General features: G+C 44.3%; 1 protein-coding gene across 1 annotated transcript in view; it reads left to right on the top strand.

Moving 5' to 3' along the window:
• Positions 1–1,190: 1,190 nt before the first annotated feature.
• LOC135920568 (uncharacterized) overlaps positions 1,191–26,583 on the top strand; it is a 62,511-nt gene continuing 37,118 nt past the window's right edge. Inside the window, exons 1-2 of the mRNA XM_065454888.2 lie at positions 1,191–1,446; positions 21,232–21,433. Of these exons, the coding sequence (XP_065310960.2) occupies positions 1,324–1,446; positions 21,232–21,433 (325 nt within the window). The 5' untranslated portion in view covers positions 1,191–1,323. The remainder of the gene's footprint in view (positions 1,447–21,231; positions 21,434–26,583) is intronic.

The raw sequence follows: 26,583 nt of genomic DNA, 5'->3' as shown, positions 1-26,583 counted from the left end.
AGGAAAGACGCAAATAGTGTGATTGCCCTTTTGAGCCGAGAGATGTTTAGGAACATCGAAGTAGTAACATGAAGCAATGGACCAGCATTTGTAAGCAAGCGTCTGCAAGAGTGGGCAAAGGAACAAGGAGTTGTTTTGCGACGCTGCGCGCCCGACCATCCTGCAGGAAATGGCATGGATGAAAGAGTCGCACAAGAGTTGAAACAGTTCATTTCCATGTACCCCAGTTTCAAAAACGGATGGAAGTGCTGCTTGGAGGCCACTGTAGCTCATCACAATCGGTCGCACACTGCGAGTATCGGCTGCAGTCCATATTTCGCAGCATTTGGAAAGACACCGGGGCTCCCTGCTGATCAACAGCTTGGTATTGCTGACCGCCTGCAATTGTGCGAGAAGCGGAAAACTGCGCAAGCCTACCAGCGATACCGCGAAGATATGAAGAGGCAGTTCGACCGCCACCACAACACGCGGATACCCCGTATACAGCTGAGAAATTTAGTGCTCGTCAGAAAAGGTCTTCTGGGTACGAAGCAGGTGTACATGGCACCGTATCGCGTGGTGCAAACTGCAGTGCAAGAAGGTTTTCTCAAGAGAGTTGGTTACGTCAACGATGACGGCGTACTCTAGTTTGCAAACATTGGGAACGAATTTGTGTATCGTCCCCCGAGGGATGAGTCTTCAAAGAGGGGGAGTGTACGTGGACGTTGTGAGAAGAAGTTACAGCGTGAGGGAATAAAGAAGATGGCTGACACAATAGCATAGCCCTACTGTGTTGTATTACATTACAATACTGAACGCAGCCATACTAAGGACATCACAGCAACACCGGCAGGTAAAAAGCAATTGCAGTCAAAGTGCCGGTGTATTCTGGACACTATGTTTGAAAACTTTTAGGCAAGAAGAGTGCAAGAAGCAGACATAAGAACTGAATTTCTGTCAGAAATGTCAGACATTGTCAGGGCTCTAACCAATGTTTTGGAAGCGTCGCAGATGGGTTATGATGCTTGCTATATTCTGTCAGCACCACATAGATGAACAAGATGGAAGCTACGTGTGCACGCTGGGTAACTTCACAACAGCAGAAGTGGCGGTAATCCGCAAGGCAGACCCTGACGCGCTAAAGAAATCTTATCAACTGCAGCAGCACGGGATGCGGAGCTGTTTGTGCAGTAGTAAAACCCAGGCGGTGACGGAGGCTCGCTGTCCGCATTTGCCGGGTGTTTCAGGCCTTGGGTGATGCTTCGGACTCAGTCCTGCAGTAGAAGCTTATAACAAGTTTGTTTTTTGCATCGTCAAGCGCGCACTTCAACGCGGTGTTCAGCTATGAAAGCTTTAATTAAAGACGGTGTGGTGTACTCCCCCTTTCCGAGCGTAGAGATACCCCTGTGCTCGGCGTATATAATCGTCAAGGAAGGTCTTGCCAAAAATCCTGAGCGACTGGCCTTGGTGAGTGATCATTGACTCCTTTGGAAACTGTAGCGTGATAAAGAAGATATGGAATTCAAAACATGGACGCCATTCATGATGGGGTCGGCCCCTGCTATTTCGGTAGCCTTTGAACTTTGCTGCTCTTTTTACGCAAAGATGTTTGTTACTTGTTTCTTATTATTTGCTGTATGTTGAAGCAATATACTGAGTTGAACACGTGTGCCCACTCGAGTATTCTAACGGGCGCTTTGCTGTAATCTTAAATGTCCCTACCTTGTAGGTGCATTGCCCTCTTGTATCTTACAAGCAGTACGCTGTTTACGCCACGCGTTCCTTTCCTTACCTGATAGTGTCATGGGTTGGCCCATAAAAAGCTACCTGACGAAAGCTGTGCCATGGCATAATGTTAGAAAACAGAGTCGCTTGTGTTGGACCCATTGAAAATTATTTCCTGAAATACCTACCGCAGTCAATGGATATTATTTTTGCATAAACTGTATCTGCGAATAATATTACAGTGGAGCATTACGAGTTCTTAGTGTCGAAGCATATGAAGTGCTTTCCCGAGTTAATATTTTCACTCCAGGATTGCTTTTTCTTTTTTGCAAATATACAATTTCAAGCGCCCTTCCCGCTACCCGGCGTCTCATGTGGCGGTCATAGTAAGGAAAGCTGCCAGCGGTGTCAGAGGCGTCGCAACATGATCGGGCACACTGAAGGAAAATCTTTGCTGTTTATAGCATGAGAAGTGTAGTGTCCGTTCCACTGAGACCACTGCATGCACCAGAGCGTCGTTTGCAACTGCAAACCAGGAATGCTCGTGCTTGTTTGCGCGACGCTCATGATATTGTAGCAACACATGGCTTTTGAGTTTTTTGGCCGGAAAGCGCACTGCGCGTCCGTCCCCATCCATGACGATCTTCTCACTATCCGCGCACGGCATGCACATCGTCAATTTTAGCCGCCACCCCCGACAGACGCCAAGGCCTTCCGACTGCCACGACGACTAGCCTGCTATTCCCGGCGTGCCACAGATTTCTGCACTACAAAGTCAACGGATCAAACTATGATCGCCACCCTGTGAGCGTCCGCTACATCGTTGTCTCTTCTGCTGTCCAACCTTCCTTCAGCTATTCGACCTGTCCCCTCCCGAACACGGCCGAATCTGTTGCCCTCATGATTTTCTCTTTCTGTACTCACTTTTCCTTTCCGCGGAATTTACCCTCATGACGCAGTGCCTTGCTTCCCTGAAGGGTTCCAGAAATAACCGTCTTTTCATACTCAGGAGCATTTACCGCAGTTGCAGTGGCATCGACGACGACGGCAACAACGAAAACGGGCCTCGAGCAACGAAATTATTTCGCAGATGTGATCCCACAATAGAAGAATTGAACCTACCCAGTTTATTCACTCCAGTGCCCACAGCATGAAGATTGCCAGGAACTGGGTTGGGGCCCCTGCGACTGTTTTCTCTGCCTCTAATTGTATGTGACAACGGCAGTAGAAAGGGAAGCTGATGAGAACGCCATGCATTTTGCTTGCACATAACCTTGGAATCGGAACGCATGTAGGCTCGCAGCCACGCCGATCGCTGTCTTAGCTTTTTGGTAAACTTGCTTTGGCTTACCTATTCAGGCTAAGACCAAATAGCAGGAAAAATGTTCTGTACAGTTTCTTTCGTTTTTTAACACGAAAGCGTTTTATGCCTGGCTCCGCCGAAAATGTGTCCCGTGTACGTACGTGCTGGAATAATCATAGCGCTAGTTGCCTGGCATTCGCATGAAATGAGGATATTTCGTGCCTTTGTGAGCTGAAGCCAAAGCGGTCGCAGAACGGTGTTGCTGCCTGCGAGTCATCTCGGTGGGCCACCTGGGCGGGCGGTATACAGGGACGGTGGCGGGCTTCCTCTTTCTAGGGTGAAGATGATGCCCGTTGAGTCGCACCACATTTCATACAGCGCTATGGGCGGCGTTTCGCAGAAAATTTGGCGTTGGCGCCAACGAAAATTCCGGTGTATATTTAGGGTAAATCTTCATGCCACGCCATGCTGTATGACGTGCGGTATATCCCGGTTATGTTGCCACACCATTCTATCATTAAGGTTGGTCATACCTTAATTGCCTTACATGCTTGACAAGGTTATTCCTCGTAATTTTGAGAATGTTCACCCACAAACAAAAGCCATGAAAGAAAACACCGACCACGCGTGTCTTTTATGTGAAATCTTCTCGGACTTAAATAGTAAAACGAAGAAACAACAACATCAACCTGAAAATGATGTCATTTCTTTTTTTTGTGTATCTGGGCACCTCCTCCGGTGTCGGCACACGCAAGAGGGCACGTTTCCACCAGAAAACACGCCCTCGTCCATGGCGTTCGCCAGCAGCGTCTTACGGTAATAATTACGCTTACATAAGCTTCAGTTGTAGGAAAAATGTGAGAAGCAGTCAGGCATTTGCGAATGCTATTGCACTCAACTCTTAAAAGCGAAGCGTCCTCCAACTTTTCATTTTCTTCATGCGGGTGCTCTCGCGTCCATGGAGGTGCTGGCGTTCGTGGCGCGTTGCCTTTCCGTCGCTATAACGGCGCCATTCGGCCATGCGTTACCGCGCGGTGGCTTCCGGAGTTCTCTTTGAGCAGCCAGCAGCCCTGGTCTCGTGTGCTTAGTGTTGTTGTCATTGCTTTCGCCCTTCCAGCGAAGCTATCACTTAATCAAGCGAAGCTTGTATTGCCGCAGTCGCGTCGGCGTCGGTGCTTCCGTACTAAAAGACCCAAGTCAGGCGAAAATTAACACGGCTTGTCAGGCTGTGGATTCGAGCTACCGACCTCCGGGATGCCAGACCACCACGCTAACCGATTCAGGCACTATCAGTTCATCGTACGCGATCTTTAAAACGGGGGTTTTATAGGGAGGAAAACGGGGGTTTTAAACGGGGGGATAGGCATGAAGAAGAAGACGCAGCGCAAGGCGCGAGCCAATCACAGGCCTTTCCGGAAGAGGAAAAGGGTTGATCGCGTGTTGACTCGCGTCGCTCGCGCCGTTTCTCGCCAGTTTAGGCCCGGCAGTAAGATGGGGCAGGCCGCGTTTGGTTCGTTCTGCCGAAGAGCAGGCTGCGTCGAAGAAACGGCAGTGGGAGCGGGCCGCGCGTCGTGCATTCTGCCGAACAACAGGCGGCGTTTCATGAATGCCGCCGGAAACTCGCTCGAGAAAGGGCTCGTCGCCGACGTGCGGACCTCGCCGTGAGGGAGCGCAAAGCCGAGTCGTTACCACAACGAAGAGCCGCGGATCCCGAGCTTCGCTTGCGCCCCTCTTCGCAGTAGTGGAATGGCGGACAATTCATTTATTTATTTATATTTATAAAGGACTGTGCACATTTGGGGACTTGTATTTTTGAATGTGCAAGGAAGCTTCCACTTATTTTTTGAATACGCCTTTCGCGTTTGTGTTATGACCGAGTCATCTAAAGAGGGAGCAAGGAATTTTTTTGCAATATCAACTTCGAATGATGAACCATTGTGCATGCATTTGAGGCGTTCTTGGGGTATTTATTCGGGACATGTGCTACATCCCACGGCATAGGAGATGGGGAAGAAAACGGCTGTAATGCGGCTTGACAATGCTTGACATAGCAAACAGTAATTTCAGCTAGTACAATAATAACAGACTGAAATCCAAAACTTTCGGTACTGCAGAGATCCATCCCAAAATATTTTCTTAAGGTTTCCATAAGACAGTAGCGATAGATACATTTAGTCTATGATTATTTAGCGTTGAAGGAAGAGCAATTTGAATGTTTGCATTTTACACATTGTGCGCGGCCGTGGCACATACGGGAATTCACAGTGTCGTGCTGTGTAGGGAATTGGATTCCTGTGTAGACTCGCAGTTTCAGATAAAAAAAGTGATTCCGTTCTGAAAATGCTACTTATACAGGCAAAGAATACGTATTGCATAAAGAGAAGTAGCATTGCTAACGCGTAAACTGGAGTATAATGATACGGTAGGAACTAAAAAAAAAGGTGCTTAGGCAATAGGCTGATAACGCGCTCTGTTGCATAGTTATTAATTTCTTCACATTAGATAATGAGATTTCTACCCACGCCAAGAGGAAATATTTTAAGTGCGACTGAAACAGAGAAAAATATATTAGCCACTTAGTTTGTTGAGGCAATGTATCTTGATATCTTCCTAAAGTACCTAAGTTCGGGATAGTGTGTCTGCCAAGTTTTTCGTGTGCACATCCCACAACATAAGTTTGCGAAAAGTGATCGCAAGTGCTTTAACTTTGCCAGCTAACATTGCCGCCGAATATAAGAACTCGTTCGACTGTGTACGACATTATTTTTTACCTTTGTATTAGGAGACTCTGTTATGAAGGTGTTTATTAAAAGCCCGTTATGCCCAAGTATGTTTGCCTAGGTCGCTCTGCCTGTGAGGCTGCTCATGTCAATTACTGAAATAAATCAATTCGTATCTTCTGCGCAAATAACGGATTCGACTTCGCTATCCGTGTGTACTTAATCAATAGCGCAAATATTTATGAACGGGCCTTTACGAAGTATCTTTATCTTGACTATGGCCGGTGTCTGGCGGTAACCTAGAAATAGGCCGTAACGTTCTATGGAACAGGCTGAAAGACATCTCTTTTTTCGCGCTTGTAAGTACATGCTAAATAAGATGAAACAGTCGAACAAAGCTAATCGATGGATCAAACACGACTCTATCCATAAAAAGAAACTAAAACAAAAAAGGCTACAAAAACGCTCAAAATAAATCCCGTTCACTGAACTAGACATAGGCTCAGTGTAGCTGTTATCGATACAAAACCTAAATTACGGTCGGTAAAGCAAACTATTATAGGAGCATTGTTCCCAATTTTTTTCAGGACTCGCAGCAGAAATTTCGAAATTGTTATGACCGTAAATTCTTCTAGCAATTATTTGCAATCACTGTTCCTTCGACCCATGTAGCCGTGTGCCCGTATACATATTATCGACTGAAAATTGCTCAAGCAGGGGTACTAAACCATCTAGTGAAGACTGACACGAAAAAGCTGCTGGCCCAGGCAATATACCCAACGTATTTCTTGAACAATTGAAGAATTTTTTTTAACATCGAATGACCTTCCTGCAGATTGGAAAATTCCCAAAATAGTCGCAGTTCACAAATCTCAAACGCTTCTTAGGTGTCTGATTTGAGACCAATTTCACTGACTTTGACTGCATGCAAACTTCTGGTACATATAGTACTATAACAAATAACCGTTTATATTGGCTAAGAATCTTCGCTATTACCCTGTCAACATGATTTCCGCAGAGGACTTTCGACAATCACTAAACACATCGGACTAACACATGACATATCTGATTCATTGACAAAGGAGCTCAACAGTGGTGGTGGTAAAACTTTATTTTACAAAGTAGGGGTCCTGAGAATCACAAGGACCTCAGTTAGACCTAGATTTACTAGATATTTCACGGGCATTCAACCGCGTACCACAGAAAACGCTAATAAAAAATCAATTCCCATTAGGTGATGGTCCTTTGCATGTATTGTGAACTACCGCACTAATCAATACTTAATTCAAAATAATAATGGCGCCTCCAGTTCAGCCCCTGTAACTGCCAGTGTGCCGCATTGTAGGGGCCTGAGACCCGTTTTTCCCCCCTCATTTGCACGACTTGCCTTCCAGGTGTTATGAAAATATTCGACTTTCTGCGGATGGTTGCACCTTGTGCAGTGATATTCATTCTAATCATGGCCATGAAACCTTAAACAATACCCTGGGGCCGTATTCTGTAGCGGTTCCTTTGGGAACCGGTTCCTTTCGGCTGTTGCCATTGGTCGGCGCTTCGATGTCGTCATCCCTGGTGGGCGGGACGACAAATTTTGATGACGTCACACAGGTTGCCAATCTTCTGGAAAGGAACCGGTTCCCTGCTAGGAGCGGAACCGCGGAGAAGTGGTTCGTTTGAGAGTCGCGCGCAGGGGCGAGCATGATGTCGAGGGTTGCTAGGGCAACCGCGGCTGCCGGCTAATCTCGCGCCAGCTGACGAGCCGGCACCTAGACGAGACGAGACAGAGACGGCAATGGCGGCTCCCTTGGTTGTGCTGCTGGCGAGTGCCGAAAGACAACGACGCGACGAGAGGCAACGACGCGACGCGTTCGGCATGGCCGAAGAAGAGTTTCGAAGGCATTTTAGTCTCTCCAAAGACATAGTGCGACGTCTTTGCGATGAGCTGGAAGGACATCTCGGACCTCAAAGATTGCGTGGTGTCGACACTACGATGAAAGTGCTGTGCGCGCTGCGGTTTTTTGCCACCGGGAGCTTTCAACAGTGCGTCGGGAATGAAGAAGCGATTGCACTGTCGTAGCCTTCGGTCAGCCGGATCATTACAGCCGTCGCCAAGGCCATTACGGTTGTGGGCAAGGAAAAAGGATGGGTTAGATTCCCATCCACGGCGCAACAGAAAGCCGCCGTCAAGGAAGGCTTTCTTAGCCGTGGAAAAATTCCAGGAGTTCTAGGATGTGTGGACGGGAGTCTGATAGCCATCGTTCGCCCTAAGAAGCTCGGCCCCGGCGAAACGGAATCGTACTGGAGCCGTAAAGGGTATTACACCCTCAACTGCATGGTCGTGAGTATTGTTCATTGACAAATATTTTCGATATGTGTTTGCGCGAGTGCACGTTGTAAAAAAACTTCCGTTTCGTTATTTTTCATCAATTGCCGGCAATACTTGCGTTCCTATTAGAGAAAGTAGCGTTTGTGTTGTATGTGTAATGACGACTTTGATCTTTGCATAGGACACGGCCGCACTTTTTCAGTGCTCTCCAATCACAGTTGAATAGCCTTTTCGATGCTACAATGTAAACACATTACGCGCGACTTAAACCGGAATAGACGCCGTAGCAGTGAAGGGAGTCTTCGTCTGCGAGCGATCCTAACAGAAGACGAGCCCTTGTGATTCTTATTCGACGTAAAACTAAAGCATTGTGGCCAACAGACTGTAAACGCGAAAAGGAGCATCCCATCAATGAAAATGGTGTGAGGGAGAATGAGAATGTGTGAACACCCATTTGCTCTAGCTGTCAATACGGCACATGCTGTTTCCGCGTTCTTTCGCTTGTAATAGGCACTTTGTCTGAAAAAAAAAAACATAGGTTCACTCTTTAGCAGAATCTTATACAATATGGACGGAAGAAACCAAAGGAATTATTTTGCGCATAGTGTTGTTACCGCATGCCATACATGAGCATGTGAACACATGCCAACATTGCATTTGTAGGTTAAGATGACACTGTTATCATGCTGATCATTAGTTCAACTGCCTACTGCGTATGTTGATATCTCCTTTTCTGTAATTGTGTTCACTGACTGAACAGTAACTGTTTGGCAAGTAGTGTTGTAAGCAAATATGTTGCCACATATTTGTTGCAGTGGCACTGACACCTTCTCTTTGCTTTCCCTTATGAGGTGTGCGACGCGAAGCTGAATATCCTGGAAATTGACCCACGGTTTCCGGGATCGTGTCACGATTCATTCGTCTGGAGGCATTCTACATTTCGCCGCCGCCTCACTCGTGGCCTGTTACTTCATGGAGAAGTCTTGCTTGGTAAGTGCACCTGAAGTAGCAGTGCTTCTTCCACATGTAAAACATACACAGTCAAATAGTTTTGCATCCTAGCAAACTTTAAGAAAGCGTGATTTGCTAGAAATGTGTTGTGAATGCAGCGGTACCTAATGAACCTGCAGTGACTATCGAGAGAAACAAGTCTCTCTTAAAAGGCAGATATTTGTACCAGCATGTATACAACAGCTGACATGTTATGCTGTTTATTTATTAATTTCAATACACTGAATGCCAAGTGGAGCGCTACAGGCAGGGGTGGAATTCTACAGAACACGTCGAAATGGCAGTTTTCAAGTATGGTGGAAAAGGGTTGGTGACAATGGACTCGGGGACCTGGTCCCTGGTCACTGTCCTTGGAACAAAGGAATAAGCGTGTGCGTGAAACTTTCGGCATCGACGTTAGTGATCGGTGTAGTATATATTGTAGAATGGTGCAAGTTGCGCTATTTTGCTTTGTGTCGCAATGTGTGTGATTTTTTTTCTTGCAGTGACATGTGGTGCTGGAGTGATTAGAAAGGATCAAACGGGTAGCTCGATTTTGGGTACCTTCATGAGAAGAGGTACGAAAGGTAGAGCAAGGATCCCAGATACTGGCAGCATATTCGAGAGTAGACCTTAGAAGTGTTTTATAAAATAACACTTCTGAAGAGAGAAGAGCTAATAAGTTTTAGTGGAAGATGTACATTTAGGGAGGGGCAAATGGGATGAACGGAGCAGAAAACCACGAGTATGAAATAAATATTACATGTCCAACTTAACCTGAGAATGAGATTTGCAGCCAAGACAACAGGTGAAATAGGGCTTTTCTTTAAAATGAGTTGAACTTTCTTTACAACTTTCCGGGAAGGTCAATGTTTGATAGATATTGCAACAATAAATCCAAGACCCGCTCCTGTTGTAAAAGGGCCCTGGCGTAGACTGTGTTCTTGCATTGCGCCTTAATGTATCCATTTCGTTCACTAACATGCAACACTTTACAGGGGACTCTCGGTACCGGCTAGCGCCATGGATCATGACTCCTGTGCCTGGTCACCCAAATCGCCTCACGGCAGAGGGGCGCTATAATGAGGCACACGCATCAATGCGAAATGCCGTTGAGCGGTGCATAGGAGTCGTCAAGAGCCGCTTCCGATGCCTGCAGATGTATCGGGTGCTCCACTACTCGCCTCAGAAAGCAGCCACTATTGTTGCAGCTTGTGCAGCGCTGCATAACCTCTGCCTTGCAGCAGGCGTGCCTCTGCCAGACGACCCAGATGATGACGGTGCACATGACGACAGCGCACAGCGGCCAGCCCAGGCACAAGTGCCGCTTCAAGTACAGGTGCCACCGCAGGCGCACCCTGTACAGCCTTCTTGAGCTTTGTTTCAATGAGGCCGTGCGGTGCGCGAATCCATAGCTGGTGTGTTTCGGCTGCCCAGAAATTTGCGCATTGCCTACCTGCAAAGTGTGCGCCGGCGCATTCGCTGGCAAATGAGGCGGAGACATGTGCTGGTGGAACATGTTTTATTTTTCTTTTCATGAAGTAAATAGGCCGTGCACTTCAACATAACACATTGCGTGTGCTCACATGTGGCTAATCGTAGTATGCTGCATGCTGCGGTTGTGAAAAGCACATGATTTGTCTATGTTGAGCATGACAGATACACATGCAGTGACAAATAGCCATGTGCCATTATGTTACTCCTTTGCTTTGTTCACTGTGCTTTTGAATATTGTCTTGCCAGGGAATTTTCTTTAAATAAAGGTTATTTCCAAGGTGAATGGCAACCAATCTTGCATAGTTGAATATTGCTTTGCGATGCCTATTTTACTGTGCAGTATGCATTGTTCCAAAGCTGAAGGTGTCTGTTCATGTGTGACACACAAGCACAGCACAAGTTGCACAGCAACTGAAATGTCGTTCAAAGCAATCTGTATAGCACATATTGAAACGTATAGCAACAAACGAGACATGCCAAGCACTTTTTGGAGCAGGATTTCCTTACATAGCGGACACTCATGCTTACTACTGCTTTGTTTAAACTCAAGAGTTGCTTCAACATTGCATTTCTTGCACGCATGATTTCACATAATGCTCGTAATTGCTGCTTAACAAGGTGCAACTACGCTATAACACAATATAAACAAAATCATGACAATGAAACATTTCTTTATTTTATTCACTGGTTACCTGCTTCGCCATTCAGGCATTACAGCAGGGAGGGTACAACTCATATAAATGAACACTCAAAATTACATTCATAAAGCATGGAAGAAATCATCATTTGAACAAATACAGACAGTGTCAGGTGGTAGAGTATTTCAATCTCTTATAGTACGAACATAGAAAGAGTAGCGGAAAGCGTCGCTTTTAACCTTCTATTGCATGGCGTCCCATATTTGGCACATACCAGTTACCATTCTTTTTCGCGTGTGTGAGATTCCCAGTTGAGAATGTGATACCATCAGAGTAAATCTCATAGTTATGCGCACTTATTATCGGCAAGTGCTGCCATCTCTTGAGCGATACGCAAAACAGAGGTGAAGTAGATTTTGGGATGCAACGTGAAACTTGGAGGGGGCAAACACAAGCAATTGTTTTTTTTTCTCTGAAAATTTCGACCGCAGAAGCATAGAAAAATTATTTTGGCATATTTTTTGGTCTCGTCAATTCAAGGCAGTTACTAGTTTTCTCAATTTTGCCTGCAACTACAGCAGAGAAACCGAAATCGGTGTGTGCCATATTTGGCACAGTATGAACTTGAAATACAAAATATGGTAACGTGCTGCCATCTGTTCAATAGCCCGAAGTTGCAGGTCACTCTATCACAAGATGGAATTTTGACGATCAGTACGGTAAGGGCGAATTGTCTACCAAACAGCCGCCTGAAAAGCGAAAAGGAACTGAAATGTAAAGGACGTGGTGCTTCAGAGGCACTCACAAACGCGATACATGACGTGGAGTTATCGTGTGTGCGTTGATACGATAACCGCGCAGTGACATTTCTGCCGAGCTTTGTTGGGAGAGATCCAGTCCAAAAAACTAAGCGCTGGTTTACCTCCGCCAAGGTGTTTCGCGAAATTGATTGCCCCAGCGTAGTAAAGGTCCATAACAGGCACATGGGTGGTGTTGACCTGCTGCACTCGCTGTTTGGACTTTACTGCATGCATATCAGAGGTCGAAGAAATGGCACTTTCGAATTTTTACGCCTATGCTAGACTTATCGGTAGTAACAGCATGGGTCTTGTACAGGAGGGTGCAGGAGCAGCTTAGGAGGAGACAAGTACTACCGCTGGCTCATTTAAAAGCAGAAATTGCAGAATGCCTTACCTCGCATAACAAGTGCCTACCCAACTAGCGACCAGGAAGGACTTCTAGTCAGGACATCGAATTCCAGGTTCAAGTCAAAAAAGCACAGGGACCAGCGGCCGCAATGCCACCCAAAGACGACCGATCTGACTAAGTCGGCCACTGGCCAGAATTTGACGAGAAGAAACAAAGATGTAAGCGGCCACCTTGCACAAACAAGTCGTTGGTAAGATAGAGGAAGTGCAACATTAATCTGTGCCTGAACGCAGCAAACAACTGTTTCATTTCATTCCCCACATCGCACTAAAAATACCACCGTCCGTGAAGGTTTGTTTTCCGCCCATGGCAGCAAGAGCGCTCAGCCATCTTCATGGTGTGCCATATTTGGCACAAAGCTTTATCTTTATTATTACAGTCGTGTTACAGTCGGTTCATAATTCATGCAATAGAGCGTCAAAAGGAATCTCACATATTTTTAATTTGTGATCTCGCCTTTGAGAAACATGTGCAAATCATATTGACCGCAAAAAAGACGGGGACATAGTTCTTCTGAGAAACATGTGGGCGGCTTAAAATACAATTACCTGGCTATCCCCGCATTAGAGTGGTATATGTTATGAAGAAATTTTAATCTGAGGTTTCGGCGACGGTGTTTGAGAAGATGCCAATTTAATGCCTTTTTGCTTTCTGTCATGCTAAGCATCCTGTCATAATTGCCAAGGACAAACCGAACTGCCCTGTTCTGCACTTTTTCTCGTTTATCTACAAGTTCTGTAGTATATGGATCCCAGCAAACACACGCATACTCTAGTGTACTGCGCACATGTGTGAAATACAGTTGCTGCCTAAGTTTCTGTGGCAAGCTACTAAAGATACGTTTCAAGAAACCTAATGCTCCGACAGCCTTGTTCCTAACATGAGTAACGTGTCTGTTCCACCTTAGATCAGCAGAAAAAAATACACCTAAGTATTTATATTCTGACACTTGTTCAAGAGTAGCATTATTTATAGTGTTACGATTGCTGTCATATGAGCGCTTCCCGGTAAAGGTGACGTGGACACTCTTTTGCTCATTCAGTGACATTTTCCATTTTTCACACCATGTGGCAATCAAATCCAAATCATATTGTAGTGCTTGTTGGTCAGATTCGCTGTTGATGACCTTATATACTATACAGTCATCTGCAAACATTCTAAATATTAATTTATTTATTTACGTGTACCTTACAGGCCTTCGAGAAGGCATAGTGTAAGGGGGAAATACGGTAACATATTAGTATGGAATCGGGAAAGAAATAAACATCAGCATAATGAAAGGAGTGCACACAGAACATGGAAAATTAATACATTAGCAAATACAATATGTAGAGCAATAACAATAAATGGTAAACAACAACATAATAGCATAATAACATTGTAAACGGTTTTACATGTTATACAGTAGTAAGCATTGTAAAAAAATTGGGAGCGCTGAAATTCTTTAACTTGTAGAAAAAAATGCAAGTAAATTACAAAAGACATGACGTGTTTAGACGGTTGAAACGGCATATTGATTGCTTAGCAGATTGCGAAATGCAGTGTGTTTAGATTGGCATGCAATGGTATCTGGTAGTGCGTTCCATAAACGGACCGCATGGAGCAAAGTTGAAAAATTAAAAGCGTTGTGTGTTGCCATAAATTCGGGTGTAGCTGAACTGATTGTTCAGTCGTTGTGACGTCGAGGATGCTTCTTTCAGGTTTGATAAGGTTAGGCCAACTGTGTGAACAAATCTGTGAAATAATAATCGTACAGAAGATGATATATTGTTCGGCAAGTCGTTAATGTAAATTAAAAAGAGAAGAGGCCCAAGTAAACTGCCTTGAGGTACACCAGAGGTGACGTCAAAGAGGCCAGAGGAAAAGTTAGCAACAACAGTGAACTGTTCGCGATTAGTAAGAAAATTACGAATCCATGATAGGGTTAGTGAGTTGAGTTTAATTGCTGAGAGCTTTGATATCGGGTGACTATGGGCTACACGATCGAATGCTTTCGAGAAATCCAAAAAGATGCAGTCAATTTGTTTATTACTGTTCATATGAAAGTGTAAGTCTGACGTGAATTCTAGTAGTTAGGTTTCGCAAGAAAATCCTTTTTGGAAACCATGCTGTAAATGATGATGTAATGCCTGAAGTGGTGCCATGAATGTGACTTCTGGGGAACCCCAGAAGTCACAGGTACGTATTCAGAGGAACATCCGTTGAGAGCCACAGACATCTATCTTGAGCGAAGATACTCGGCAATACATGCGATAACCTTCTCATCCAATTTGTATAGTAAAAGTTTAGCGATCAGTAGACTATGCGTAACGACGTCAAAAGCTTTTTTGAAATACAGAAATATACAATCAACAATTTGTTTCTTGTCGACTGCTGAGACTAGCTCATGAGTGAATGCAACCAATTGTGTCGTACACGAAAAACCCTGCCGAAACCCATGCTGACTAGGATGAAGAAGGTTATTGTTATCAAGATGAGACATGATGCAGGTATACACATGTGCCATAACCTTACATACATAAAATGCTAGTTAAGGATACTGGTCCGTAATTCTCAACTCTGTTCCTCTGTCCACTCTTATGAATTGGCACCACTCGCGCTAGTTTCCAATCACCAGGAACAACGCTGTTATTTAAGAAATTTTGAAATAAGCGACAGAAGTACAAAGATGCCCGAGCAACTTATAAGGAATGATGTAGGGATATCATCCGGACCACACACTTTTGTTCGTTTCAAACTCTGTAATAATCACTCGATGCTCGTCACACTAAATACAACCTCAGACATTTCGCCGGCTCCGACCGGAAAATCAACTCTATTAACCCCCCTAATGTTTGAATGAGTAGAATGAAATACTGATGAAAGGTATTAAACAAAAATGTCGACCTTACTTGACGCAAGCGATAGTAAATAGCTTGACGATTTCCGCTCAAGCTCGGGCCATCTTCTGAGCGGCAACACTAGCGCGCGACCACACATCAGCCATAACGGCGGTGACTGAGCGAATCGCGACAGCACGTCGACTTGGCGTTGACCTATTGAAACCCATGCGCCTGATGTTCACCTCTTCGTCGGGCTCAAAGAACGGCGGGCAGACTCCGATGGCGCTCGCCCGCCCTCGCGGTCCGGGCAGGCTGCCTCTTCCGGTTCCTCTGTGATTAACACGTTTGTTAGAATATATGGTGCGCAAAAGCTCCGTCAACGAGTGTGCTTACCTGGCTGCATCACGGCGGGCGTTATACACGTCTTTCTTCCACACGCCGCGCCATTGGGCTGCAGTTTTCACTGCCGGGCCCTCAGCGTTCAGCAAGGCAATCACTTGCTGCGAGAGCTCCTCCTTGCGCGCCGCCGTCAGCTGTTGACCCAGCACACACGACGCCTTCGCAAGGTAGGGGTGCTCTTCAACAAATGACACGAGTATATCGCGTTGCCTCGCTGAAACATGAGGACCCAGCAGCCTAACCTTCTGCGGGTACACCGTTTTGGATCCGCGGCGCGCAAACTGGCAAGTCCAAAACGTAAACAAAGCGAGGCAACTTGTTTGCATAGCGTATGGCACACCACCTAGCGACTAAATAAGAAAACAACACAAATAAACTTACAACTCCCAGTAGCGGTCTGCGCCGCAAGCTCACATTTATGACTGAAAATATATTTGCAAGTGTTCTGTAGAAACCAATGTTTTTTTATCAAACCAGCAACATCCTTTAATTGCTATACCGTCCCCCAAGTACAAACAAAAATGATGACGTGACCTTCCGGCAGACCGCCGCTCGTTGATTGGTTCCCCTCACGCCGCCCCGTTCCACTCTTTCTCCGAGTTACGTAATCCAGACGTAACAGCCAAAAGGAACCGGTTCCCAAAGGAACCGTTACAGAATACGGCCCCTGAAGTCCGTTTTCTCTTGGTGTCAGGAGTGGTAGATGACTTTCAACGAAGAGAAATCTCCGACATCAACAATAACTAGAAACAAACAAATATCTGACTTAACTTACATTATCAATGGCACGCCTCTAAGTAGGATTTTCAAGCACAAGTACTTGGGTCTAACGTATCAGGTGACCTGTGATGGGAAACGCGCGTTAAAAAATTACATCGAGCGCGCTAAAGTGGCTCTCTTTTCCTGTGAAGGAGCCTTCGTCCGGTCTCACTAGACCCAAAGCTACTATATTACGACATAATTCTTCAACTATCCTTGAGTATGCTAAGATTGTTTGGTTTCCTTTCACCAATAAATCTATTGGCCAGGCTTGAAGGCTTGCAGACAAGGGCATTATAGTTTATTTCAAATTATTATGAACTAACAACCAATGGAACATACTGGTTTGCTAACCTTACGTAAGTGAGGTAACTTTGCTAGACTAATGTTACGGTTTCATTTTTTTCAGGGCGACATAACCTTTCATAAAGTCATAGTTATCGGTTTTGCGCGTATCAGACCTATCAGAGTGGAACTAATTGGGTCCTTGAATTACGGGAAGTTTGACTTGAAAAAACATTCAAGTGTTGGCCGAGAAAGCAGTACGTGCCCATAAGTCTCGATCACTAATTGACACGTTATTTTTATACATTGTTCAACGCTACCATGTTCGTCACAAAAACTGTTAAACCTTTATTTTATGTATACTTAGTTTTATTTTAATTGCTTTTGATTCTACGTTTATGTAATTAGGTTCTGTGTATTGTCACAGTTATCTTGATGCCTAATTATCGTAAATCTGTATTCCATTGTGTTTCACAGTACGTGTCCTAAGTCTGTTTTAAGCTTAACTCATGTATGTGCCCTCTATACTATTTATTTATTTATTTATTTATTGACAGTACCCTCAGGGCCCAAAAGGGCGTTACAGAGGGGGGTGGGTACAACGATTTCGTTTGAGATTGGCGGTATACATAAAAAAAATATATTTATGAAACTTCTAGGAAAAACGGCTGTTGTTCGCCCAATTTAAAAAGGGGCACCATCTTGGCTGATTCCCGCTCCGGCAGATGATGTCTGAAGTGAATTACGTGTTGAAAGTGACATTCAAATGAACTGCACACCAAGTAGATTAACGAATCAGGAAGCTGTTCTCAATATGCTCAGAACTGGGCACTTCAGTTTCTCGAAGTTTACTTGCAGAAACAGGATACCATTTCCACTGCTGACAATATTGCTGGCAGAGAACTTCGGTTAGGTATTCGTAGGAGATGGCAATGAATTCACATCTTGCGCAAACACGCAGTGGAATTTAACATTCAAATATTTATTCAGATCAGATTTATCATATATGGTTGTTGTGCCGTGTGATTTAAAACGAGGTGCAGTGGTGTTGGCTGGTGAGACAAAGCTTCATAATTGACGGCATTAGTTTGTACTTATCATGGTAGTTGAACACAAAAAGTGGAAGTGTGTAGCAGACATGAAGTTTTTTATTGTACTGTTTGTTGTACATACATTGTATTGTACATACATCGCCTGGGATGAAGGGGGCCAAGGAAGGTGTCAGTGCCTAATGAACGCGCTCCTAATCACGCATAAGCAGCATTTAACAACGCTAAAACGAATATAGCTCTGATTATTTACTGCCTTGTCCTGCTGGCGCAAGCGATGAACCCGTCGCGACAATGGCCGTATAAGCTGTGGTTCACCCACGATTCCTCCAGGTTCACTCAGGTTCACTCAGGTTCACTCAGCACACCTTTACAGTCAGTATGCCCCAACTGATATATGATTGTCATATCAATGAAGCGTTTAAAAAAGCAAAGTTTAGAGCCTATGTATCCCTTGTACATTTGTGATCAGCATGCGTGAAGTCAAGCGACGTTGTAATGTTAAGCCATCGTTGTTAATCAAGAAGGAAGGAAATGATATGTGCACTGCTTTGTGGTAACATATTCTGTCGATTATATCACCTGGAAATAAGGTTATGCTAAGCTGGAAACTGGGAATAATTAGATGTACAAGCGAGTTATGATGCAGTGGAGCACTAGCAGTTTTATCGAAACAAAACGTTACGAAAGAGAAATTACCTTTACACAGATAGAAATGTCACAGTCGTAAAAATTCAGGAATCGCCAGGTGATTTCCGGCGTGTTAAAAATTATCCATCGGCAGCAAGCCTCGGGTGTTAACGTCGTACTCGTGCGTCAATTGGCTGCGACTTCGTGTGAATTTCCATAGAGGAACATCGCGGACGGGAGCATATATTCACGAACCATTGTTGAACATTTATTCATTTAGAGCCTACGCTAAGCAGCTTCAGCATCCCTCGAGTAAGAGACAAAATAAAATTTTACCTTTCAGTTAAGCATCATTCCTAATTGATTCATTCGTTCCTAATTTCTGTGGTTGGCCGTATTCAGAGCAAAACATGCCAGCATACAGACAGATTTCCGTATGAAGAAACGACAGAAAAAGAAGAGGGAAACTGTTGAAAGCATTTTGCGTTGAAATAAAAGACGTACAGATTGGTAGTACTTGGTGGTTGTCAACGGAAACGTGCTCCTGCTATGGCAACAGGACCTTTATCACTGCGAGCAGCATCGCGCATTAAGAAGGGTAGGCTGGCGTCCCAATCCGATCTGGTGTTCCCTAGGTAACGCACCTCATGGACGTGGCATACATTAAAATAGAACCTGCAGTTGCGCCCTACAGTTTCTTGCGTGTGACGCATAAATTTGGCAAGAACGCTTCAGTTATATGATAAACACATTGCTAGAGCTTGGGGACATTCTTCAATTCCTGCACTTTATTCTTAAAGTCTAAAAAAATTATACTACGTCCAGGCACGGTGACCCATCTCGGGCTTAACTTATACGAGGGCAGCGCTCGTTCCGCCTCGCGTAGCTTTCATGAGGATTCGACGCTTGCAGAGGGGGCGTACACACCGGTCAGTACAGTATGGTGGGTCCAATGATGACATGCACCCACATACATGGTTTATGAGCCAAGTGCTTTGAAGAATGATTGGCTGTAAGTAAATTGCAGCTGGAGTTTAGTCTGCGATTTTTTGTCGAATAGAGAGGGTTATGTTTTTTTTTGCTAGACATTTCTTATTATAAAGGCTATGAGCGTACTAGCGGAGTAGGCGCTTTCTTAATAGGAGTTCCTGGTCAGGGTAGGCACACTTGGTCACTAAAAACGTAATTTTCACACATCAAATACCAAAATTCTAGTAATTTATATTTTACAAGAGTCTAGGGACAGCTCTCGAAATGGCAAATGTGGAGGCGGTCACATTTTAATACACCCATACTAATCATGTTTCGAAAATTGCGCCTAATCGGAGGTATTTATTATCGAATTTAAACGCTCAATTTACGTAATATTGAAACTGAGTGCGACCCGTCACGAAGGATAGGATCCAGTTTCAGTGATGGCATGTTGTGCCTGCTTGGCAAAATGGGTGGCAACAGTACCTGCTTCTACTGGCCACGACATTAAATTTCGAAGTTGGTCGAGCTTCGTTGAACGGCGTTTCCGTTTGCTGCCATAGCGGGGTCCCCTTAACTGCACGTACTCTGCGCTCGGCTCGTATTTCGGATCTATGGAGAGTTCCAATTTGAAGACAATCATCTCGTAACAGGTAAGATTTTGTATACTTCTAAAAAAATTCGGATGTATTGTAATGTGACTGCCTCCAAATTTGTCATTGAGAGATCTGCACAGCCATGATAAAAAAATTACTGGAGAAGTTCTTTCGGGAGTTGTATAAGTATGCATCAGCACAGTGTGCCTTGCTCATCTCCAAGCAGCCCGGTGTCATTGCTGTTATGAAACTTGATTCGACCAGCATAAACCCTTATCAACCCTCATCGGCCGTTATCAACCTTATAGAACATGATCCGACCCTATCGACTCTTATCGGTCCTTGTCAAAATGGCTGTCCAGCGAAGCTCTGGCAAAACCATTACTACAATTGCTTATGGAGGTATGCAGTGCTTCACTGATGCTTAGGATGCTTATTTTGAGCTTGATATTTATTGAAGCGTATGATGTTCTTTGGGTTGTATGGGTGTTTTAAACGAATGCATGCACTGTTCGCTTTAGTATGCTGAGCCTCCGCCTTACGTGGGTATGCGCCATTGAACTTTTCATGTTATTACGGGTGTATACCACATTGTCTGCGGTACGAACCATTGCATTCGATTGTCAACCATTGCAATGGTATGAACCATTGTTCAGGGCGGTATGAACTATTGCATTCGTCTTACGTGATGGACGGAAAAATTTATAGTTGGGTAAGCATACAAATGCTACGCATGTAAACGTCGCTTAGCAGTGCTTGGTAATTACGCCTTTGAAACTCGCGTTAATGGCGGCAAAGTATGTGCTCGTTAGCTAGGAACTTCTGTGATAAAAAAAAAAACATTACGTTCGCTAAGCACTACACCGTTTTATAAAAATATGATATCGTCTAAAAACATAAAGAAAAACACCGCCTACATTTCTCGCAGCAAGTTACGTTTGCTTTACATTGTATGTTTCTTTTTCTACTCTTGTGCATACATTTCTTTTGTACTGTTTCCTTGCCCTCACTGATGCAGTGAACCCTTTCCAAGTAGCTTGATGAATGCTTCACCTGTCGTAAAGCATTACTCAAGAGGGGGGAGGCTAAGTTTTCCATCGCTGCTGTCTGACCACTACAACTTAGAACACCAACCCTAGCCCGTCTTCGTCCTACCTGCGGAAACATGAATGCTTTTTTTATTGACTGAATGGTTGACTGAGAAGGCAAGGACAGTCGTACACGCTGCGTCATTAACGTTGAATGTATGTAGCGCGTATAGCAGAGTCAAGCGATTCATGAAACGACATCTTTGCACGGCAATCTCTCCATTCCCATGTGTTCGTCTTGCAGGTCGATAATGACGAGCATCTTACACGACGCGAGTTGTTCCTGCGAATGCAACGCTACGCTACAGGCTTCCAGCAGCACGGCGTCGCAACGGGTGACCGCGTCTGCGTTCACTTGAGCAACAGCGTAGACAACGTGGCTGCCATGTACGGCTGCATATTTGCCGGTGCCACGTTGGTGCTGGCCAAGACTTCGCTGACAGAAGGTGCGTTCTACGAAAGCTAAATCTACGAGCTCAATAAATTGAAATTATGACGTTTAATACGCTAGCATTAGGAGTACAATATCCCTCGAAAATGCATGTGCAGGAAGTGTGCAAAAACCAGTCACGAGGCAAGGGTATATACAAGGCGATAATTTTAAATATTACGTAATTTTTTAAGATGGCCTGTGGCAGACAGGATAATTTGTTTTTTCACTAGCTAGAATATTCAACGAGGCGGATAATACTAGCACGATAAATCAAAACGCAGATCCAACTAATTAAGGAAAATTCACTCAACAACTTCTTCAGTAATTATTTACGGCACATATTGAAATTTACGAATTGTAGCTTGTGAGCTCGCATGACGTATCCACTTGAAATTGGTTTCCGGGATGACGCCCTTCTTGAGATATTTTCCCATAATGTGGAACGAAACAGGTGAGAATTCAAATTACTTTTGCGCTTTAATCCATAAACGAGCGTTTCGCTAAAAACTAAGCGGAACAAAACTACATTTTTACGGCAGGTTTGATGGAGCATATCTCCAAAGTAGCATCATTCTCAAAATTCAGTCCAAGTGGATACGCCTTGCAAACTCACAGGCAACAATGCGTAAATTACAATATGTGTCGTGAAGGAAATAATAGAAAAGAAAGTTAGTTACATTTTGCTAATTGGTTGAATATGTCTCAATTTCTCGCGCAAGCGATGTCCGCCTCTCTTAATAAGAGACATGATTAGAATGATTGTTTCCTGCAACATGCGATATTTAAAATTCCACAAGGACTTAGAAATGATCACCCTGTGTACAAATTGAAAGAGTGCAGGCACACGTCTCAAAACAAAACTTTTCATTTCGGCGTTCCGGCCGGGGTCGGGCCTTCATCAAAAACCTTATTGAAGGCCGGAACCGGCCGGAACGTTGGAATTGAAGAAGGATCGACATTCGGGTGAGTTGGTACTAGTTGAACATGTTTAAGGGGCTAAGATACAGAAAAGAAATAATACGAAAGAAAAATGAGCCAGCGTAGAAAAGAGAAAAAAAAAGAAAGTGTTAAAGAGAGCTGAGGGCTAATACATTTCTCGTTGGTTCTAGTGGTGTTCACCATGAATTCCTGGAGTAGCGCCCCTCAACATTGGCAGAGTTCCGGTGGTCGACACGTTACTGAATATGAGAGTCATGGGGCCATGATGTCAGCGGCGTAAAAGAAGAATGCGGTACGCGTGCGACAACAAGCTAGATGAGCACGCAAGCTATATTGTGGTGCTCTGATCAACCACAGGTGGTGTTTGTGGATTCAGACGGTCTTGTAGCTTTCTTTATCATGCTGTCATGGTTAGGATCGTCACGTTGCAAGGCGTGTAATTCGAGGAAGTTGGATGAGATAGTGCCGGATTAGGAAACACACGGCAATTATATTAGATGGCACGTAAACACGAATATCTTGAACTAGAACCATGCATGCAAAGCTGTCCGTAAACAGGGAAAGAAAAGAAATGTAGTGTCGCAAGGTTGCGGTTGAAGTCAGGAGCGTGGAGACTCATAGAGTCTTTCAGGTGGACCATTCCCTGGTAGATTGATGACTAGCGTGGAAAAGTAGACGCAGCATTACGGGGCCGGATAGGCGGACAGCCGATAGCTCTGTCGACGGGAATAGGCCGCTGCGAGGTTTCTTGCAGGAAGACGGCCCCAGGGGCCCGTTTTCGATGACGCACGCCCAATCTCCTGAACCTCGCGCGTAGATGCGGGTTCGAGGTTGCAGCAGGCCGCTCCGAGGTTTCGTTCCGTGTAAAGACACGAGGCGTTCTCTGTCTCGATGACGGATGCCCGGTCCAGTTCCCGAAGACGGACGCCTGGTCGAGTGAAACTCACTCGTAGATGTGGTTTCCGTAGACCCTGCGGCCCTAGTCGTGCCGGCGGTCTGACGATCTCCCTTGTGCGAGCCCCTTCTTCATTCGCTGCACGAGCCTCCCTTGTCTTTCTTTTCCTTTTGTTGAGGACAGCCGCGCTGTCGTCTGCTCTTGCGTTCTTTACTTTGTGAGTACTTCTTCACATATGCTTTAACTGCCTTCATTCTCATAAATTTGAAGGCACTCTACGCTTTATAAATTGCCAAAAGGTCTGCGAACCCGCACAGTCTGTACTAACGGCAGTGGTACAGCCTGTCGAGGGGACCAAACCGTATCACTCTAAGCCTCTGTACACGTTGGCTTGCCCAGGAGAAATTTATAAGGGCGTCCTATGCCGTGCGTTGATTCATGCATCCGTGGCGTAGTGCTTTCAATATCGAACTTTTGTGCTTGAAGTCCCGAATTCGAATCGCGCCGTCGGAAAAATTTAATAACATTTATTTAATTATTTATTACCCAGTCCTTTGTAGAAATTGACAACTTTACGAAGACTTGAAGCGGTTTGAAGCCACAAGGACGAAGTGTGGGCAAGCCGATCTACAACCCATCATTTTCATTCTGCTTGAACCGCCGCGCGTGCAGCTCCCGGGGACACTATAGAGCCAGAGTTACATCAAGTATTTATTGTCTGAAGCTCTATTGCCGAAAGATTGCAGTATGTGAGGACCAAATTATGGAGAACAAGACTATGTATCCTGTGGCATGATTACCGTGCTTCGTAGGATCGCGACTTTGTGACGTCAGTGTGCACCTGCGCAGTCGATAGCGGTTTGAAAGCTAAGCGAGCTTCACCTTAAATATTTTGAAAGGATGTGTAGAGGAGATGCCATGGTAGTCAAATTTTACGTAGCACTGCATGCGATAGAAGCTTGAAATTTCCGCAGCTTGGGCTGCGTACACTTGTATGTGAAAACAGCTTAATGTTGTAGGTTTGTACAGACTACGTTCATAGTTGCTCAGAAATTCGTGGTTTTTCAGACCTTGCCGTCCCTAAACTTTTGGCGCCGACTATATACGTAACAGTTTTAGAAGAGGAAGATGGATAGCATGAAGGTAATGAATGAAACTGTATCTACATTCATTGTTTAAGGAACGATTAAGTGGTAAGTATGGCAATAAGTAGGTAGGCTGTACAAAGAATCAAGTGACCTAATAAAGAAACCACAAAGCACGAAACTGTCAAGCGATACAATAAGGAGACCTGTCAGTGCCAATAAACAAGGACAAAGTAAGTGGTAATAAAAATAAAAATGTCATGAAGATTGAGGAAGCACTAAAAAGTGTTCGCAGCGTAAAATCAGTGGGACGAAGACTTGGCACAGGGAAGAGCAAGATGCGTGCAGTGAAAGATACGCAGAGCAATGTCATTAGCATTTTCTATGATATAGTAAAGGCAGCACAGGACTTCTACACTGAAATATAGTGTGTACAGATGGGCTCGCAATCTTGAATGGATGTAGTAACGAACAGTATAAAGAAGCTCCATGCGTAACTAGCGACGAAATTAAAAGGACTTTGCAAGATATGTCCGGGGAAAACTGTCAGGGAAAGATCAAATAACACTCGATTTAAGCGAAGATGAAGCGAATATTCAAATGAAAAAGTTTGGGACTCTTTATACTCAATGCCTCAAGAGCTGAAGTGTACCAGAAAGATGGCATAATGCCAACATTACACTGATCCAAAAAAGGGAGATGTTAAAGAATGCATGAATTATAGGCTCGCGAGTTTAAGTACAGTGCTGTATAAAATGTTCACAAAGGTAATTCATTCCCAATGAGATCATGTCAACATCTTCAGTCGACCAAGAGAACAAGCTAGCTTTAGGAAGGCGCATTCTACAATGGCTTACATCTAAGTCATCAAATCAGGTAATGGAAAAGAATTACAAAGGATAACCCACCGCTCTATATGGCTTCCCTAAGTAGACGGCACCCCTCTTATCCGTTAAAACTAACACGCCAAGCATGAGCAGGCCGCCTTTCACAAATATAATTTCACCCACGTAGCGTGGCGAGCCTGTCGGAGGCATTTGATCCCTATTTATACCACTTCTATTCTATAGATTACGGAAATACATTTCTATAAAAGAGATAGCAACAGTAAGGAAGCATGGCGCTATACGTATAGCTGAGTTTTATAAGAGTTACCAGAAAGGCTTGACAACCATTCTGCTTTTCCACAAGAAAGCGGCGAGGTAAGGAGACGCTATCTATACAATGATATCTCTCTTTGTTTCTCTCTGCAATGATATTCAATGCGCGTTTACAAGCCGAATTCTAGCTGTTAGACTGGGAAGGACTAGAAGTGCGGAAGAACAGTGAATATCTAGGCAAACGACGCTTTGCGAATCACATTGTCTTATTCAGTGGCGCTAGTGACGACTAGCAACATATGTTTCAGGACCTTAGCAGGGAAAGTTATGAATACTATAGAAATTTGAGATCCAGAAGAGAAATTTATTCTTGAGAAGGATGGCAAGAGATGAAGAATTCACCACTGGGAGTCAGCCTCAAAAACCTGTGAAGGGATAGCTTTATCTAAGTTAATTGCGTACAAAGGACATTGATTACGAGCGGAAAACTTACGAAAGTACAAAAATTGGTTGAGACATACACGGCAAGCATAACAAAATCTCAATTTTAAATTAACGGTTTACCATGTTGAGTTTCCAATAACATATATTAATCCTATTGCTCATGACTGTGTTAGTTATGCAGGGTTTATGGTGCTAAAGTGACTACGTCTATGATGTGCCAGACGGTAATATATGGTGTGATTTCTAACAAGCATGGCGAACATAAAGTACAGTTGAACCTATATTATTCAAGAAGTTTGTTTGAAAAATCAGTAAGGAATTTGATATTAACGAGCCAAACTTATTTGTGGCTCTCGGGAACATGAGCACCTTCCAGTCTATAAACTTAACAGTACTATTCCTGAGCATGTTTCGTCTTATCGATGCCTTGGCGTCAGTGTAACCTCTGATTTAATAAAAAAAACACACATCAGTATAATGATCTTAATGAATTTCCTACAGCAATAAAACTGCCGCTTTCATAAGCCTTGTCGGCTCCAAATTACAGTATGCCACTGCTATTTGGGATGCTAAGTACGACAAACAAACTATCGATTTCACTGTTTCAATTGCTATATCACTCGCTTTATCGTAGCTTACTGTTGTAGCACAGCTAATATAACACTGAGAAAAGCCAGTTTATCACTGTCCCATTTATCAC

Source organism: Dermacentor albipictus, chromosome 3, assembly GCF_038994185.2.
Source record: "Dermacentor albipictus isolate Rhodes 1998 colony chromosome 3, USDA_Dalb.pri_finalv2, whole genome shotgun sequence".
Taxonomy (NCBI): Eukaryota; Metazoa; Arthropoda; class Arachnida; order Ixodida; family Ixodidae; genus Dermacentor; species Dermacentor albipictus.
Note: the sequence above shows the minus strand (reverse complement) of the source record. Positions and strands in the feature narration are given on the sequence as shown.